General features: G+C 51.4%; 1 protein-coding gene across 14 annotated transcripts in view; it reads right to left on the reverse strand.

Moving 5' to 3' along the window:
* Positions 1–6493: 6493 nt before the first annotated feature.
* The window catches only part of CELF4 (CUGBP Elav-like family member 4), a 296796-nt gene continuing 283915 nt past the window's right edge, over positions 6494–19374 (reverse strand). For 9 of the 14 annotated variants that reach the window (XM_042909700.1, XM_042909699.1, XM_042909696.1 and 6 more), the window contains 3 exons: positions 16174–16252; positions 15599–15770; positions 6494–7008 (listed from right to left, as the gene is read on the reverse strand). In XM_042909700.1, the coding sequence (XP_042765634.1) occupies positions 6982–7008; positions 15599–15770; positions 16174–16252 (278 nt within the window). In that variant the 3' untranslated portion in view covers positions 6494–6981. Of the gene's footprint in view, positions 7009–8825; positions 9101–15598; positions 15771–16173; positions 16253–19374 lie in introns of those variants that run through there. The other 5 variants (XM_042909698.1, XM_042909694.1, XM_042909690.1 and 2 more) reach the window with 2 other exon arrangements.

The raw sequence follows: 19374 nt of genomic DNA on the forward strand, positions 1-19374 counted from the left end.
TAGGGACAAAAACACTCACCTCAGAGAATTATGGGAGATTCTAATTAACTCCACACAGGGGCTGGCTCAGAGCAGCACCCATAAGTGGTAGCTACAGCCATGGCTCAAAGAGCCCAACTGATGAGGGTGACCTCTTCCCAACCAGTGGGGGTCCTGAGCAGCCCTGGGCCTGCTGGGAATCCCACAGGCCAGCTGCTGGAGCCCGGGCCCATCACTGCTTGGCTCTGGATGTCCCCACTGAAAATGGGGACCATGGCTGAGTCCCTTATACCAAAGTACATGTACCCACGTGTACACATTTAAACAGGGTAACAGAAACAACTGATCACACTGGCCGGAAGGGGTGGCTGGATTCAGGGGTGGGAAGGCTTTTCACGGTATACTTCTTCATACTTTTTGAATTTTGTTAACTTTCCAAAAAAAAAAAAAAAAAAACCAGGTAACATTTAAAAAATGCAAAGACCAAATTAACATGCAGCCTGAGGCCATACGAACCCAGAGGAGATCGGCTGTAGACAATAACAGCCACAGTGGCGCCAGGAGCGCTCCTGGGAGAAAGGGCAAAGAAAGGAAGGGGCATAGGAGCAGCAGCTAATTGGGGTCCCTGGAAGAGTGTGAACAGCGAGAGACAGAGGTGTGTGCCCTCAGCATGACAGCAATTCTCTGGGAGTGTTGCAGGGCTGACTGGACCATGAGAAGATGGCTTACGGTGGTCTGATGTCAAGTTCAAGCTGGCCTCAGTTGAGACACGAATTGTCAATGGAATGGAGCTACAGAAAGGGAAGAAGAGGACTGGAGCCTGAACTACTCATTCTGAGTATCTGTAGTGTGCTGTAGAAGAATTTATAACTCAGACTCCTTGGGGTAGGATGTAGCTGTGCATGGCTGTGTCCCATTCACTCCTCACAACTCTTGTGAGTGGTGGTGGTGGTAGTATTATCCCCAGTTTAGAGAGAAGGAGATTGAGGCTCAGAGAGGTTAGGTGACTTTTCCAAAGTGACACGGAAGATATTTGAGTGAACTGGGATTTGCATCTGGTCAGACGTCAAAGCCCATGCCTTCTTCACCTTGATACACAGGTCTCTAAGCCTCCTCCTGGTCTGGGCAAATCTTGTGTGGACCCCCACAAAGGGTGCAAGCCCAGAGGGGGGTGTTGGGAGCTCCCGAAGGGATGAGGAGTTAGGCTAGCATGAGGGAAGAGGAGATGGGGTGATAAGGAAGGGCCTGGGGTGCTGGGGCTGACGCTGAGGGGATGGCAGAGAAGGCAGGTAACCAAAGGGAGGACTCGCAGGGAGAAGGGAGGGCAGCTTAGAGAAACAGACAGAGGGGCAGACAGAGGGAAGTCTCAAGTAAAAAGCCTATACTTGCAAACACTCATCTGAGGGGAAGGGAGTGTTGGCTACACACTCATTCCAAATGTGCTATTATTACTTAAAAAGCATTTCCAGGACACCCACCACTTTGGAACATGCCTTCAGTTGTCTGAAGTCTGTGCTTTCCTCCCCCCCCCCCCTTCCTCCCTTCCTTCCTTCCCTCGTTCGTTCTTGCAGGCAGTGAATCAACAGTGACTGAAAGCCCAACTGCCAGCAACGAATGGTCTACGAAGGTGCGATGTCAATGGCCGCTAATAATTTTTGCACGGGGGTGGATTCCATTTTGTGAGATAGACAGATGGTATTCACAGCGAAGTCTGGTATGTCACCTTGGGCAGGGCTGGGTTCCTGAGCTCACTGCCCAGATGTCCCATAACTGCCTTACCCTTGTGGAGAATGCTCCTTTGGTTTCAACCGGGTATAATTCCAACACTGGCCCAGCAGACCTCATGCCAGAGGGAGCATAGAGTCACCCGGCCCGGCGACAGCAGAGCTTGGAAGGCAGGTGGAAGGAGGACCCGGAGGCACTCGTGTGGGTGGGGAAGCTCTGCTGTGTCTGTGTCTCACTGTACTCGGTGTACGGGAGTGCGTGGGATCCAGCTCAGAATAGGAAAAATGTCAGATCTTTATAAAAACCCAGAAGGAGACGGGAGCTATTAACTACGAGTTCTCAGTAAACATATTCTTTTCATATTAGCCTCACAGAGAAAGAAAGGGGGAAGGGAGAGAAGAGAAAAGTGAGCACAAAGAGTGGATGAAGAGCTGAAGGCTTTAGAAAGTCACCAGGAACAGGGGCTGGAGGGGGGCCTGGGGAGTCTAACCAGGAGCCAGCACCTACCCTTGGGTAAGGCTGGGGGAGGCCACGGGTTCCCCCAACAGCTGCAGCAAGGATGCGGCCGTCCCACAGGCCACGGCCGGCCTCTAGACATCAGTGCTGCCTCAGAAAGGTTGAGGGCAAGCCAAGATATCTACCGATGAAATGACTTGATATCCGGGATTTGCTTCAAAATAATTCATTAGTTGATGTATGTTAAAGCCAGGTGGTACATGGAGGTTCTTTATGCAAATACCTCTACTTTTCATTATGCCTGAAATAACAAAATGGTGATAACAAGCAAAAAGTCTTTCATTTATTTATTTATTTATTTATTTTGAGAGAGAAAGAGGTGGAGGGAGGGGCAGAGAAAGAGAGGGAGAGAGAGAACCTCAAGCGGGCTCCTTGCTGTCAGCGCAGAGCGTGACTCAGGGCTCAATCCCACAAACCGTAAGATCATGACCGGAGCCAAGCGCAAGAGTCAGACGCTTAACTGACTGAGCCACCCAGGCGCCCCAGCAGAAGTCTTAACTGGAGGAGCTAAGAAGAGATCACAAACTGCAGGTAGAATGCTAGCAGAGGAATATAAGCCATAGGATACAGGCAGAAATTAATGAGATTTGTGTCTTGGGTTTTCTTAAATAACACTGCAAAACAGGGGTTCTTAGCCAGGAAATGATGTGGGATGGACTCTGAACTCCCTGTAATTGTGGGCAAAGTGACCTGATAGTTTTCGGCAAGATTTCAAAGAATCTGCGACTTTCCCCCAGAGGTTAATAAACTGTATTCTCTCTCAAATATTCTATGCATTCATTAGTCACTTGGTGTGTGGTTTTAAGTAGAGGATTATTTTCTAGAACTGGCATATTCACATCTGAGCCCTGTGTTTTTGTCTCTTCTCTCAGTCAACCATACCTGGAACAGAGCAAAACTGGCCAACCCCCTTCACAGCCCAGCTCCCTAGGGGCAGCTCCCAGGGCCCCCACTGTCCCTGAGCCTCAGCAGTGGAGGTTGGGGGAAAGCTATGCCCGAGAGAAGGGCAGTCAGGGGGGAGGGGAGGCCAGTGAGGCCCTCTGGGGTCCGAGAGAGGCAGGGGGAAGTGGTGTGAAGGCCGTCATCCTCTGACAGACTCACTGGCTTTTGGCTGCGAATGTCCAACAGAAAGCATGGTTTCGAATAGTCTGAGGCACAAAAGCCCAGAGAATTCCTTAGGAAACACCTTCCCGGTCCTCACAGGGTAGCACAACACCCGGTGTGACGTGACTCATCCCCCTTGCCATGAATTCTTTCAAGGAGTCCAGCTCCCCACAAGCTCCCCAGAATGGGCCAAGCAGCCCATCCATCACCCGTCCTCGTAGCCTGGTGGGCAGGGAAAGTGGGGTTAGTTTAGGGAACACTGAGGGTCTCATCTTGGAGCCATCTCCACAGTTAAGTCAAGGCTTGCAGGCCTGCCCCATTTCCTGATACATTCAGGCGAACATTTCACAAGCTCGTGTGAGAAACGGGGACTTGGCCCTTGGCCTTGGGAACAGAGGATGGAACACGGGGTCCAGGTGTGACTCTGGAGCTGGGGCTCTGATCTCTGCTATCAACTCACTTCAGAGAAGACATCTGAGGGCTGAAGCCATTCCCCACTCTCCCACAGGAGGGCACAGACAGACCGACAAGGACTCTTGTCTCCCAGCGCTCCTGCCTTCTTCCCCGGGCCAGGCACCGAAGCCGGGAGGCTTGCCTGCCCCCTCAGGTGGAAAGAGATGGAGAAGCTCGGTGGACTCTGCCCATTCCCAGAGCAGGCTGCAGGACCGAGGGTAGTGAGACAGGCTAGAGAAGTTCTGTCCCAGGACACAGCCTGATGAAGGCTTGTGGCTGACGTGCCTCTTTCTGAGCTCTCACCTCAGAAAGACCTGCTCCCTCCTTGCCACCTCTCCACCCCAAGTCCTGGTTCCCATCCTTCTTCCTTTGGAAACCCCACCCCAACCCCCCCCCCCCCCGCCCTCAACACACACATTTCTTCTCAACCCTCCTCTGGCTTTCAGGGTTCAGACACCTCTCTCAAGGGAGAGAGGTGGGAGCACTCCAGGAAGCTCCTCCCTCTACACCCCCTTCCACCAGAACCGTGACTCTGAGGGCGTCCTCCAGAACTCAGTTTTCTCCATCTATGCAAACTGTCAACACAGTGGAAGGTGCAGGACCAAGAGAAAATGCTTGCTGGGAAGTTTAGGACTGTGTCCTCATCCTTCCTTTACTGTGGTCCCTGCCTCCACTGCCTCCTTCCCAAACTCCTCACAGTGCTTCACACTCTCCACCCCCCCCCCCCCCCCCAAGCTCAGGTCAGGTGGCCTGTTTCCTCTTGTCAGGGAGGAAAGAGGGACTTTGTTGTGTCTGGGCACTGTGGCCTTTCCTGCCCAGGAACCAAAAGAATGGGGCTGCAATGGAGACTTCCAGAGACACCCCACCAGTTGAGAGATGTTTCATAGTGTGCAACAGGGCCTCCTTTTATTGCCCCCATTGCCTCCCAGAAAGGACTCCAACCGTGGGCCAGGAGAGCACACAGACTCCATGGGGAGCAGGACCAGGCTACTTCCAGTGGGTCAGCCTTGGGGTTTCAAGACACAGCTGGCCAGATTCCGAGAAGCACAGACCATCGAAGAGTCTCGTTTTGATTTTTTCTTTTAAACTGTGCTTTATTTAGGGCTAAGCTGGAGAAAGCGTCATCCAATAGTTACAGAAGGTTACAAGGAGTTTTAGGGAGTTGAGTGTGAAAAGAGCAGTTGTACTGAACTGCGGCTGTTTTTTTTTTTTTTTTTTTTTACAACATCTGGACATCCTAAAAGGAGGAGCCAAGAGAAAGAAAAAGAAAATTTAAAAAATAATAATTAACTAACAAAATAGACAGAAAGAAAGGAAGGGCAGGAGGCCTAAGAGGAACCAGACATTTGTTCTTCTAAAGCAAAAAAAGGGGAAAATGGTAGGTCCATGAGCCTCCTGGCCTCCAGATGACCCGGACATCAATGAGAGGAGGGTATCAAGGCAGAATGCCAAAGCAAGTCTTCCCAACGGTGCAAATAAATTATAATAAATATGTTATACTTTAAAATATATGTGTTCTTAAATAATTCAGTGTTTTTTCTGATTCTGAGTTTTTTAAGCAATGTCTTTTTTAACTGCTCTAAAGTCATTTACCAAAGATAAATATCGTGCTTTCATTAAATAGTTTTCCTTGTTTTTTTTCTCTATCATTACAATTAAAAGTCCTACAAAATATGCAAATTTATTTACAGAAAAACAGAGCCGGCATCATTTAAACATCCCTGTTTTTCAAAATTCCTTGTAAACAGTTTCAGAAATTCTTCAAAGATTGTTTATTTTTCTCTCTCTTGTTTAAGGTTTTTGTGTGTGTGTGTGTTGTTTAGTTGTTTTAAGATGAATTTCCCAGGTCTCCCTTGCCCGGAAAGTCTCTGGAGCAAGCATGGAAGGCGAGTGAAGCGGCAGGTGTCGAGGGCTTGCGGAGAGCAGGCGAGCGCGCGCAGCTCCCGAGCGAAGCAGGCGAGGGCGGGGCGGCGGCTTTCCCGCGATGGCGCGGCCCCCACCGGCGGTGCGCGGCCAGGAGCCCGCAGGTCTGGGCGAGTCCGGCCTGGCCCTCGGGGTCCACGGCGTCCGACAGCACTCGCGGGGAGAAGGGATCGATGCTCAGTCTAAACTCTACAAAAGTACAGTCCTACAACATCTGGGATTTTAGCAGTAACGCTAACTTCTATAGGTTTTTTTTTTCCTTTTTTATTTTTTTTTTATTTTTTGCTTTCCTCTAATTTTTCTTCTATTATATAGGTATTTTAAACTTCTCCTTTTTAAAATTCTGTACAACTATTATGATTTTAAGAGGGGGAAGAGTTAGAAGCATTTACAGACTTTTCACAACAATTATCTTGCCTTGTAAGTCCCTTTTGTCCCCTCCTTGTTTTCTCACACTTCACAGTTAATGAGTTTTAATATTTTTGTTGCTTTCCCCAAATATCCACCATTTTGTTCATCTTAACAGCTCCATCCAGACATATAATACAGAAAACCATAGGAAAGTGTCATAGACTTGAACGAGGGTAATCAAAGCGCCTCTCAAAGTATCAAAGAACTATTACCTTGCTGTTTTAAAAGCATTGAAGCATTATTTTTCCTTTTTTTTTGTTTTTGTTTTTTTTTTTTTTTTTTTTTTTTTTTATTACATTTTTCATAGAATCGCTCTAAGCTGTTTCAAGAACAGCCATGAGGCAGGAAGGAGGTTTTCCTCCATCCCCCTCTATTGGGCATAGAGCTACACAGCTGCAATAAAAAGTTTGGTCCTTTGGTCCCTAAATAGCTAAAGGAATGACAGATAGAGATGCTCAGCGGCGGCCTCCCCGCCGCCCCCTGGGGACCAGGCCCCACCACACCGCTTGCCCCAGCCTGCCTCAGGTGCCCATGGGCTGGAAAAGCCCCGGGGATCGGTAAGCAGCGTCTCTTCCCTCTTCCCAGCCTTTCAGCCTCCCCATCTGGTCTCAAGTTATTTTGTTTTAAAGTTGCCTTTTTTGTGTTTTTTTTTTTTTCTCATTTTTCTTCATCATCTTCTTCTTTGTGTCATATATATTTTTCCCCCAAACACGTGCCCTCTGAACTCCACAGACGCTATACTTTCCTTGAAGAAATGTTACAGTCACAGAGAGTGTCTGGAGTCTTCAGCTTGATTGATATTGGCTGATATGTCAAAGGTGTCATCCAACAGTTCTCATTTATAAATATATATAGAGAGAGGTTTGTTTTTTAATGTAGCCCGTTCAGCATCCTGCCCTAAAATGAAGAAAATCAGGGCTGATTAAGTCAAGAGAGGAAAGACAAAATGCATCCAAACACCAAAAAGGACCCTGCCTCAGGGGTTAGGGTGGGAGCTTTGGGGGATGGCGGGAGGGAGGGGAGAGACCAATATGAGAATTAGTCATGATCATGATACATAGAAAAGAAATCGACTCTTCTATTCAGAGTAAGAAACCACTGGAGGTCTAGTGGCGATGGTTGTAGCTGAGGTTTGGTTGCTGGGAGAGGGGTCTCGATTTGGGTTCCTTTAGAGTTCTGGAATGGGGGGATGGCTAGGTCTAAAGGAAAAATTTGGGACTGTGGGATATGAATTCACAATTAAACCGATGTCTGAGGGATCTAGCCCAGATACAATATGTATACAGAAGCCTAGCAAACAAGATAGCAAAAAAATCTAGCAGCCCAGCCCATTCCTCCCCTGCTCGAGGAAAAGAAGCAAGACATCCGTGACATGAATTTCGCTGAACCTTTGCCCAGTTTCCAGCCAACAGCTTCTTTCCCAGGATCAGAAACTATTTGCGAGGCTATGTATATATATGTATATCTGGATATATGTGTAGAATATATTCACCTGCACATATGTGGATATACATGGATATGTGTGTATGTATATGCATAGATACACACATACACACACACACACACACATAATATTTTTCTCATACATGCCAGGGAATTTAGAGGAAATTCGGAACTTCAAGGGAGCGGATGGGAGAACCTAAAAAAGTTAGAACGGATTTCATCATCAAGCTTAAACAAATTAACTCAGTTCTCGATTTTTTGAGTGGTGAGTTTTTTTGATGTTTTGTTTTGCTTTTAAGAAAAAAAAATCATGATCTGACTAGAATCAGAAGGAGAATGCTTAATCATTGTGAATTAACAAATGAGACTCATCTCCAGTATAGCAAGCAGCTTTCACTTATACATGGGGGTGACTGGTTACATCAAGAGAGTTAGAACTGCAAAGCCCCCAGCTGAGGGGACAACGTCATGCGTATATCAATCCATGCTGGCAGGTTTTTCACACTGTTGATTCAACAAACAGCAAACCGTACACAGCAGTCTAAACAATTACAACACCAAATAAAATAATAATAAAATTAAAAAACACTTGTCAAGGACCCTTTTTCAGTTGTAAACAAAAAGGTGCATTTTGCTTTTGTCGGTACTGTTTTTTCCAAACCAACCAAAAAGCCCCCCCCCAACCCCCGGTCCCCCACCTCCCCTCCCCACATTTAATTTAGCAGAAGTGGCTACAATACAAACCTTACAATTGTTACCAGGCTCTCTCTCAGAGGCCTCTGGCTTTGTACTCTAGTTTTTGGTTTAGAATTTTTTTTTTTTTAAATCATTCTGTAACAGTAGAGATTTTGTTTTTGTTTTTTGTTTTTGTTTTTCCTTTTGAAGTGAGATTTAAAATAGCCTAACTGGAAAAAGACCAGACCTAGGAAAATGTCAATTGAAAAAGGCCCCCAAATTTCTAGAAAAAAATAAAATCACAATATTTTCAAGTGCAAGTAAATCAACCACGCATAGATATTTTTAAGATGTTTTCCTTAATTTTAAGAAAAAAAAATAATGGTTTGCACAGTTAAATGATCCCATGTTCGATAATTCAGGAATTCATCTTTATTTTTACTATTTTTTTGTTCTTTTGTTTTGTTTTTTTCTCTATGTGACATCTAGAGAAGCATAAAAAACGCTGAACAAGAAAAACCAAACAACAGAAAGTAAAACCACTGCAAGCACCAAGAACAAAACAAAAATGAGCACAGCAAAAAAGATTGTGGCAGCACAAAAGTCAAGAAAATGCACGTGTGATCATGACTGGCCAATCATCAACTGATACAACATCCAAGAAAAACGCTCCAATCACAGCACCTCCACGAAACTTGACGGCAATTGTCATGCAACCGATTCTTAGCCTTGTTACATGACGCCATCATGTCACACTGTGAACTTTGAGTTGATTTGAACTTACGGATGGGGGACTGTTTTCTCCACTCTCATGTGATTACGTGAACTTTATTCCTAGCTCAGCGCGAGACTGTGGTGGATTTGACTGGCCCTGGTTGGGTTGTTGGAATTTGATTGAATGACAAAAGAAGAAAAGATTTATATATATATTTATATATGTAGAGAGAGAGAGAGAGAAAGAAAGAGAGGACAAGAGAGTGTGGGCAAGGGGGAGGGAAGAGGTGGGGGCAGGTTGGGTGGGGTTGGGGAGTGTGGAAGGGCAGGGACAGTTGGGTCGAGGGTGAAGAAGGGCAAGGAAAAGTTAAAACAAAATCAAAAGGAAAAATATTTATACAGCACCAGACCACAGCATCAATCTAAAAGCTCGGATGAGAGAACAGCAGTCAAATCATAAGAGAACTGAAACGAACTCAAAGAATGGAGGAAGCCGGCAGACAAAGGACATGGGCACATCAACACACACACACACACACGCACACACACGTACACACACACGGTTGTTTATGCAGACACGTGATCCACTGTGAACAGTAGCAGAACCTCACACAGGGCCACTAAGGGCATCCATCATGCGTTGGGAAGAGGAGGAGGGGCGTGGGCAGTTTGGCAAGAGGGCTAGGAAAAAAGAAAACAGCCCCTCAAGCCACCGTGGCCAGCAAGCAGATCGGGGAGCACACTCTCTGCTTTGTATCATCCACGGTTCTCTCTCCCCGGTGGGGGGGGGCGGTCACTCTCTCCTCACCCCACCCCAGCCTTCTGTGGCGTCAGCCTGTGGACCAGCAGGGGGAGCCTGTCAGGGTGGCCCTGAATTGCAGGGTAGATCAGAGGCTGGCTAGGGTGACTTGTATCCGAAGGGTCCATCCACGGAGCACTTTGCTGCTGCAGTACTGTCCACACCGACAGCAACTCGGCCCTCCCGCCCCTTTGGTCCCGCCTTGGCCACCATTCCTAGAGAAGGGCGTCTCCACAGCAGGAGCACCCACTGTGTGGTGCTATGGTCCTCTCTCCTCTTCCGTTCTGCCTCAACCCTCTTTTCTCAGAACCTTCAGAAAACGAACATGTTCAGTTTTGAGATGGAGAGTAAATCACATCAATGTTACCGGAATTCTATAAACACGCCTCGGCATCGCTGACTTCATTTCACGATCACTTCGTACCCTTTGCCTTGCTCCCAAGGTGGCCCACGTGGCCAAAGTGAAGCTGCTTCCCGGCCTGTGAAGCCTTAAGAAGGCCCACAGTGCTGACCCGTGACAGGGCTAAATGGAAGACTATAGAGCATCCTGCAGGGTGGGTAACACAGAAAAGGACAGTCCACCAGAGAGGGAGGTGCTCTGGCTGTAGGTCTCCAGTCTCTGCTGCTGTCACTCCTGCTCTGCTGACCTCCCTTACTCCACCTCCTCCTCCTCCATTCCCTACACCCCTGCATGTGTATCTTTCTAGACTGGCCCATCTCACAGGCCCTTACCTGCCTTCTTTACTGGCGGAGCCCCAAGTGGTTGAGGCTGAGTCCCCTTCTCTGTCAGGCATCATCAAATGTTTCCACTTTGAGTTATCTTCTGCACTCCTCACCACTTCACGGTCCTTTGCCCCAACCTGGGGATTTGGGGGTCCCCAGCCCTACCCCCTCCTCATGGTTACCTTTGAGCTTGCTCCCCAGCCCCTGCTCCCCTGCGGCACTCAGGCCTGTGCCAAAGCCTCCGCATCCGGCTTATCTGCAGGGCTCTCAATCCACCGGGCTTCTGCACAGAGCAGACTTCCACTCTAAGCTTTGTGTCTTTCTTCAGGGAGTGTGGGAGGGAAGCCTGGGACCTGAAATGTCACTGTGGATAAGCTACCAAGTAGCTGAGGGGTGACCCAGCCTCCAGCTCTGCCTTCATCAAGAAGCTCTCCCTCCACGCCCCCTGCCTGCCTGCCCATCCAAGCTGGGCTCTTGTTCTTCCAACAGCAGATCTCCCTCACTGAGACCGGGGCCCATCGCATGGCCCAGAAGTCCTGACATGCCACATCTCCAGCCCTTCCCCAAAGAAAACCCTTAGACCCACCCAGGATATCCAATGAATGGGCTGATCCCTTTGGGTGGGAGAGGAGGCCTAAGAACCGAGGAGGGCAGTGCCACCAGGTGTCAGCTCTGGCAACTGCAAATAAGGGACCCCCCTGCGGAACTCCCCTCCTTTCCCCAGCCCCCGCCCCCCGCCCTGAGCCTTTCAAGGGTGCCCATTCCTCCCCACTGAACTTGCTCCTTTGCCTGCCCCAAGTCTGCCCCTAGCTGCCCTTTGGTGCCTGTGCCGCCCTGGGTCTTGAGGATCCAAGCCTATCACACAGCACCTCCTCAAAGCCCAATGTGGGGAACTCCTTGTGCACACTCTTGCCCCTCACACACACACATGCTTGGCCCCCAAACACAAACACACTGTCACACTCATTCAATCCCTAAGGAACCTCCCCAGGGCTCTGCCGGTGCACGGCTGACTAGCTGGCTACTCTCTTCACTGGGGAGCAGCCGGGCCTCTGCCTGCAGGGGTGACCCCTTCTTGGCCACCCTCTCAAAGATCCTCACAAAGTACAGTTCCAGAGGTGGCAGCAGGGTCACTGACCAGTGAGGGAGCTTGAATCAGGCCTGGGGAGCTCCAACTCATGACCTGGGACAGGAAATTAGCTGACCTGGTCAGCTAAGCCAATTCAGATGCCAGGTTCTAAACACAGCTGGGATCCAGTCAGAGAAGGCCAAGGCCCAAAGCCACGGCCCAGCCCTGTGCAGGTCAGGCCCAGAGCACCCAAACCTGCACAGCTCAGAGCAGACACCGTGCGAAAGCACACTCGGAGCCACAGCCCAGGGCCCGGAAGAGAGAGGACTCCCACTGAGATCAGACATGCTGTGCAGTGTCCTCCGGCCACGGAAGCACAGAGTTAGGGGTCTGCAAACCTGCCCTCAGCTTGGGGCCCAGCGCATGCTACTGACCTCTGTGGCAGGACAAGGGACTTGGGTGCTGCTCACTGGCTGTGGACCTGGCGTGTTTGCATTTCTGCCCAGTCTTCCTGCCTCTGCTTCCTTCCTCTTAGTTTCCTAGTAAAGATTTCTTGGAGAACCTCCCACCTTGGTACAAGATAATGAGCCCAAGCAGCCAGAGGGGCAGGGGCAGCTGGGAAGCCAGAAGCAGGTGGGGGAATCACACCCTTGGGAGACAGCAGGATGCAGAGAACCAATGTGACCCAACCCCACCCCAGCCTACCTGGGCCTCCCCTTATGGAACCTATACCCAACTACGCTCCCTCCAGCTGCCCTGCCCAGGGTCCCTCTCCTCCCCTGGACCCACCACACTTCTGTTCTGACCAGGCCCTGGCCCCCACGCTGTGACACCATGACGTTGCCTTCATCACTGCCACTGCGGGTGGCCAGCCAGGCCCTGAGATCCCCTCCTCCCCATCACCCCTTTGCTCCTAGCTATGGCTTGTCCCTCCGCCACTGCTCAGGTCAGCCCTGCCCTTCTGAGCACCTAGGACTCATCATTTACAAACACCCTTTACTGGTCAGTAAAATCCTGAGTATTTTAGCACCTTTTGCATGTTAGTTCCTCCACTTCTCACTGAAGTCCCCTCATCCCACACCTGGTCTTAGCGCCTCCTTCTGTTACAGCCTCAAGCAGTCTTAGGTTGGGAAGCCTGAAATCCCCTTTTGTTAAAATGCTGTCTAAATGGATTAAAAGTCAGCGTTATTTGTGGGAGTTACGTTAGGTCATAGTTTTTTGGAAGACTGCTTAGTAGGGAGGAGCCCAGAGACGTGAGATGTCTTCAGGACAAGACTCTGGGCTGGGAGGGCTGGGACTAGGATAACAGTGGGGAAGTTATCACTCTCCTTACTTAAAGGCATTACGAGCACAGCCTCTGTAACTGGGCCACGGCTTCAAATCGTGGCTCTACCACTCAGTAGCTGATGGCCAAGTGACTTCTGTCTTTAAAATGGGACGTGTCTTTAAAATGGGATGGGATGTGTTCTGTCTTTAAAATGGGATGATAACACTACCCACGTTAAAGGCAGTCACAGCTTTACCATTACACCTTAGACTTGTCACCTGCAGGAACTGTGCCCCGTGCGCGGTAAGCACCGCGTGAAGTCTGGGTTCTCATCTGTCTGGCCTTCACTTTCCCTGGTGGAAGAACCCGTCTGCTTTCTAAACCACACCTCTCAAGCCCTCACTCCAGCTATGACTGCTGGCTGGTTCTACCTTGTGGACCACTTCCTATCTTCTGTGCCAAACAACAAATGTGCCTTACTTACCTCCTCCTCTGCGGATTTCTCTGACCTACAGTTTCTATCCTGGCTTGGCATCTAGGTCTAGAAGGCTCAGACCGGCCGCCTTCACGGGAGCCACAGAATACACCCAACAGGGGCCCCTCAGAATCTCAGGGCATGGCCCTGGAGCACAGCCCCTCCTCTGATGCCTTCAATACCTTGGTTTCATTAATGCAGAAACGGAAGCCAAGAGGTCATGCCTCAGTGGCAGAGCTAAGCTTACGTTAAGGAAACCTGCTCTCTGCCCAGAAAGGGCTGCTTTCACTGAACGGTCCCCACTCCTATGGAAGTACACCCACCTGCAAGCTGCTTCCTGCGGTCTGTGCTTGCAGAGCCAGAAGCTCGTGCAGGCAGGATGGTGACCCGTTCACCTTTGCGTCCCAGCACCAAGCCCGGTGCCCGGCCCGAGAAGGTACCCCACTCGGAATGCATATGTGAGAACACATCTTCATGGAAGCCAAAGACGGGCAGGGGGTGGGAACTCAGGAGGCAAGAGAGGCGGGTTTTGCTTTTCCAGCCTTGCAGAGAGTAGAGGCTCAAGCATCCCCTCTGAGAGGTGAGTCCTGCTGCTTCCAGGTGGGTGGAAGATGGCTGCTGGCGGTGGTAGGGTTTGAGGGGGGAGATGGGGAAACTGGGACTCTCCCTCCCAAACTCCAGGCTCTGAACCTCCACTTGAATGTCTAACTCTCATGTGCCTGGTCTTTCCCCCAACCCCTCTTCATCTTGGGTCACGGCAACTCTGCTCTTTTAGTCGCTCCAGCCAAAAGCTGGGTGTCATCCTCGACTCCTTCTGTCACACCAGCATCCTTGGCTCTGCCTTCCAAGAACATCAAGAACGCAAACCCCTCCTACCGCATCGACTGCTGTCGCCCTGGACTGAGTGGTCTGTGCACTAAACTTCTGCTTGGGGTCCTACTATGTATCGACACAGCAACCAGTGATCACGCTGAAATGCAAGTGGGTCAATGCCACTCTTCTACTCAGAGCTCTCCAACGGTTCCCCACCACCTTCTCCCCCGTTTCAGAGGAGTGGCCACGGTCCCTACAATGGTCTATATAAGTCCAACACAGGTGGTCCTCCTCACCTCTCCTCTCAGATCTCTACTCCCACCATGCCCCCAAGCTGGCTCCCCTCCAGCCACCTTGTTCTGCAGTTCTCAAATGCACCACCCTGCCCTCCCCTTGGAGGCTTTGCACTGGCTGTTCCTTCAGATGAAGGACTCACTCCTCCAGAAGCTGGCATGGCTCCCTGCCTCACCTTCTTGAAGTCTTTTCTCGAATGTCACTTTCTCAACAAGGCCTACCCTAACTCCCTGATTTAACTATAACCAACAATTCTGACACACTACATAATTTACTCTTTGGTCACATGTCATTGTTTATTGTCTGTCTCCCCTTCTAAGGACAAAGGTTCTTGCCAGTCTTATTCAGTGCTGAGTCCCAAGTTCCTAAGTGGGACTGGTGCACAGTACTGTTGATGGAGTGCAGGGCAGAGGAGCTTGGAGGCTTGCCTTTGGCTTGTGGGTGAGCTGGGCCTACAGGAGCGCACAGCAATGTGGGATACCAGGTTGAAGGAGGGCCTGGTACATCTCCCCCCTCCCTCCTTTCCCCAGGAAGCTGCTTCACCCAGGGGAACAAGTGGCCTGGAAGAGGAGTGGGCAACTTTTTCTCCAGCTGCAAGGCAGAACCAAGACTGAGTAGGGAAAAGTGATGACTGTCCACTTGTCATGGCCTCTTTAAAGCAGGCAGGGTAGCTGGCCCAGTGCTGTGCCATCACCCTCCTCAGCTTCTGCCCCAGACTGACTGAGCTCTAGAATTGGAGGGGTGAGGGAGTCACCTGTCTAAAGTCCACCAGCCCTCAAGATAGGACAGATGGGGAGGGGAGAACCAGGGAGTCTAGGAGAAGGCCCCAGGAGATGTGGACAGTTCCCCCCACCAAAGTTTCCCAGTCCCCGAGCTTGCCACAGGCTCACCCCAGGGTTTTCCGGCAAACAGGATTACTATGTAGACCTGGGTGTACAGGCCCAGGGCTCACCCCACCTTCTCAGCAAGGTTCCCTCACTCCTGCTTCTCTTGGCTCTGCAACAGGGGGATGGCCATGCCCATTTCTGCCGGTACGACCACAGCTCTAGGCCTGTCCCCTAGGCACCCGGTGAGGAGCAGGTCGAGCTGGGCGCAGCGGGTCCAAGGCAAGTGAAGGTTCAGCTCAAGAAGGCCAGAGGAGGCGGCGGGTCCGTCCGGTGTCCCTTCCTCAACCCCCCACCCCCCCGTCCCCGCGCCCCGGCCGCCCCCGGTTACCTGTGCGAGTCCTGGTCTCCCCCGGGGGACGCTCCCGCCGGCGCTCAGTATGGGCGATTGGCGTCTTTGGGCCGCTTCAGCTGCACCTTGAGCCTCTTCATGCCGATCTGGAAGCCGTTCATGGCCTGGATGGCGGTCTGCGCGCTGGCCGGGTTGTCGAAGCTCACGAAGCCTGGCGAGACACGAGGGACGAGGGCCTGGGTTTCCACGGGGCCGCCCCGGCGGGGAGGGGTGGGTGGGGAGAAGGGCGGGGCCCGGGGGCGGGGCGGGGCGGGCGGCGGCCCCACCCTGCGCTCCCGCCGCGCCTCGGGCAGGAGGGGGGGGGCCTCGAGGCTCCTCCCCCCCTCGGGGCCCCGCCCCGGCCCGGCCTCACGCCCCCCACAGCCCGCGAGCGCGCGGCCCCTCCCGGGGTGGGCGTGTCCGGGGCTCCAGGCCTCGCTGACCGGCGCCGCCCGGCAGGGCCTCCCCAGCTCCACCGCGGCTTTGGGCGGCGCCACTTTCCTGGGCGCCCTCGCCCCCCACCCCGGCCGGCCCCGGCACCTCAGCCCTCTCCTTCGGTGGGAGGGCGGACACACCTGCGGGTGGAGGAGTTTATTGGACACTGTCCTCCCTGACAGGAGGGGGCCTGGCAGCGGGAGGGCACAGAGTGCCGGCCTGGGGAGAGAGAGGAGTGCGAGGGGGAGGGAGGGGGGCACCCCGGAGAAAACCTCTCCACCGCCGTTTCCAGCCGCCCCCCCCCCCCCCTCGCGAGGGCCCCTTGGCCGCGGGGAGGGCAGGGGCTGACAGTCTGACAGTCCTCACGGCCCTCGGCCCCCCTCCCGGTCCTGGGCAAGGTTGCCCCCAGCCAGGCTCGTGGCAGACACTTGCCTAAATCCAGTCCCACTCGCAGAAACCCACCACTTCGCACCCAGGGGCTGTCAGCACCTCCCTAGTAAAAATCCAAGGCTTGGGAAGTAGGTGCTCTTGCCCTGGATTCTAAGCACGTGTCCCCTACGAACCCCTCATGGTATCTACAATAACAATAGTGGTGTACAAATTAACACTATTAGTAAAACTTAGTTGAGAACCTTCCCTGTTACCCAGGGACTGCATAAGTGCTTTTCACAGGTTCACTCCTCCCAACATCCCAGAATGAGATACAGAACCATCTATGGCTCCCAGTCACCTTCTGAAACAAGCAGTTCCCAGTTGGGGATGGTACGGTTCTGAAAGTTAGTTTAGAAGTCACCCTTTGGGAAAGGGTGTCTGTCTCTCCTTCTAAGGACAAAGGTTCTTGTCCTTTGAATGCAACTCCTTACAGAGACTACATTTTACATTAGCGTTTCCTAAACTGGCCCTAATTGGTGCTTCTGAAAAAGGGGCTTCTGTGGTCAAGTAGGCTTACCACTATGCCAATCTGGGACAGTTCAAGGCACATTAACAAACAACACCCCCCCCCCCACCTGCCCCAAGTCCTCCAGTAAATAAACCTTTATAGCTTTGTTTAGCCTAATATTTCCCGGAATTTATTTGACTTTAGAGGCCCTTTCTCTTGTAAAATGGAGTTAGATCCTGCAAACTATACAAAACTAAGTTTGGCAAGGTTCCCATCCTGCAAATGTCTCATTTGGGGTGTTTGTCTCCAAATGGCCTTGAGATATGTAAGTGACAGGTGTACAGACCCCACAGAAGATCTAGCTGTTTTCTTGGCTGTCCGTGGTACATTGGGCCTGTCCGTGACCCCTCCCTCACTCTCCCTATGTGATAACTCTGTCTTTTTACCTCTGCCCTAGACACTGCCTCCACTGGCCTCTTTCCTCCTTCTGTTGTCTCCTTCCTGCTTTCGCTCATGTTTGCTCACATTTGTCCTTACAGCCATGAGCCATCAAAGATGGGGGAGAGGGTGTGTGTACACGCAGTGAGTATACACAAGAGTAGGTGCACGTGAGCTCAGACGGTCTTGGTGAGTCGGGCCCAGAGAAACATAACCAACATCTGTGTAAGTCCATATGCCAAAACAGAAGAGATTGCAGGTTGCCCATAGTTGGAGATCGGCATGAGGCATCCTTCTACCTCCTCCTCTCATCTCCCCGCCGGCCAATCCCTCACCCCACCAACATCTGCGTCTGATGACCACAGTCAAGTCTTAGCAGAGCAGAACAGTTTTCAAAGCTGTGCACTATAAGTCTGTTACACTGCTCTCCCCCAGATTTAGGAAGGTGGTTGAACTAAATCTTCTTTCCCTGCTGGGACCAGACAGCCTCACTGAGGGTGACAGGTTCCACCCCTCTCTCCTCTGCTGGCCTGTCAGCTCCAACTCTACCTCGCCACCTGCCCCCTGTCCTCAGTGGCTCTTTTTGCAGGAAACAAATCTGAGCAAAGCAGAGAAGAGCTGGGAGAAAGACAGAAGGGCTGGAGGTGCTATCTAGGGCAGAGAGGCAGCCACCCAGTGGGGAGAGTGGGGGAGAAGAGGTCCTGCAGGGAAGAAGCCCAGCCTTCACAGAAGAGTTTAGAGTCTCTCGAAGCCCCAGGGGGTTGGGAAGGGTTCCAGGCTCAAGGAAACTTCTCTTCCTCAACTAGTTTTGTTAACTGGTGAGCAGTCAGGGCTGCTGAACGGGGCTCTGGACACCATCTCCCATTGTTGTGGTTTCTAGGACTACGTCCCTCCTCCCAGAGTCTGATCCCCCCCATCCCCCCCAGCCTTGAGAAGGTTCCTGCCTCACAGATTGTGGGGAGCCATGTGGGGAGGATACCTTCCTGGTGTCCCCCGAGCCCTTCTTCCAACATAGCTACCATTAGCGCTGCACATCAGCTCACAAAGCCCCCCGGGAGATTCTGTTTATGCTTATAAAGAACAAGTGTGGCCTTTGAGGGGTTCACTTTAACATAGGACCACATTTACTCGAAAACGATTCCTCCTTTTGGGAACAAAGGGCATTCTCGCATCTCCTGAGGGTTTACTCTGGCAAAGCCCCTCACACACAGCCATCTTCCTGTAACCTCACACCGGGCCCGCCCCTGAGAAATGACTACCGGTGTCCTCATTTCACAAATGAGGACACTGAGGCTCTGAGTTAAATGACCTGCCTTTGAATGAGTGCCGGAGCTGGTTCTCACACTAAAGGCCTCCGGGGGAGTTGCGGAAAACTCAGCTGCCAGAGCAAGAAAAAAGGAACCCCAGGGGCTCTGAGAGGAACGACTGGGCCCAGCCGGGCCCTCAAGGCAGGAGCGCATCCTTCTCTAAGGCCAGTGGATGTTTTGTGCTAGAAGTCTGTCTGTTCAGGAATAAAGGAAAGAGCCAGAGTAGAGGTATACGGAAGATGATTTTCAGAAAAAGCAGGGAAAAAAACCTTGGTCCTGGAGAATTTAAATAGGCAAATGGCAAGGGTAGTGTCTGGGGCAGACTCCAAGAATGGCTTCGAAAAAACGGGCTGTGTTCACAGGAGCCACAGCACAAATGCTCCAAGGCTGAGGCCTGAGACCAAGCCTGCTGGTCCAGGTGCCCAGAGCTTTGTGGGCTCTTAGCAGATGTCTTTCTTCTGATGTAGGGAACATTCAAGGCTTATTTAAAGAGCAAAGGCAATAATCTCCAGTTTGTTGTTCTTACATATGTAATTGTAATTTGTCAGGAGAAGTATCAGTCCAACAAGGGAGGGGCTCAACCCCTGTCTCTGTCTTTTTCTTGGTCTCCTCATACCCAAAGACAAATGAACTCCTGGGGCAACTCTATGCCCTCCAAGTACCACAAACTTCCTGTGGCGGCTGCCAGAGGGCAAGGGACAAAGGTTCAAAGGTCT

Source organism: Panthera leo, chromosome D3 (genome assembly GCF_018350215.1).
Source record: "Panthera leo isolate Ple1 chromosome D3, P.leo_Ple1_pat1.1, whole genome shotgun sequence".
In the NCBI taxonomy this organism is placed as follows: Eukaryota; Metazoa; Chordata; class Mammalia; order Carnivora; family Felidae; genus Panthera; species Panthera leo.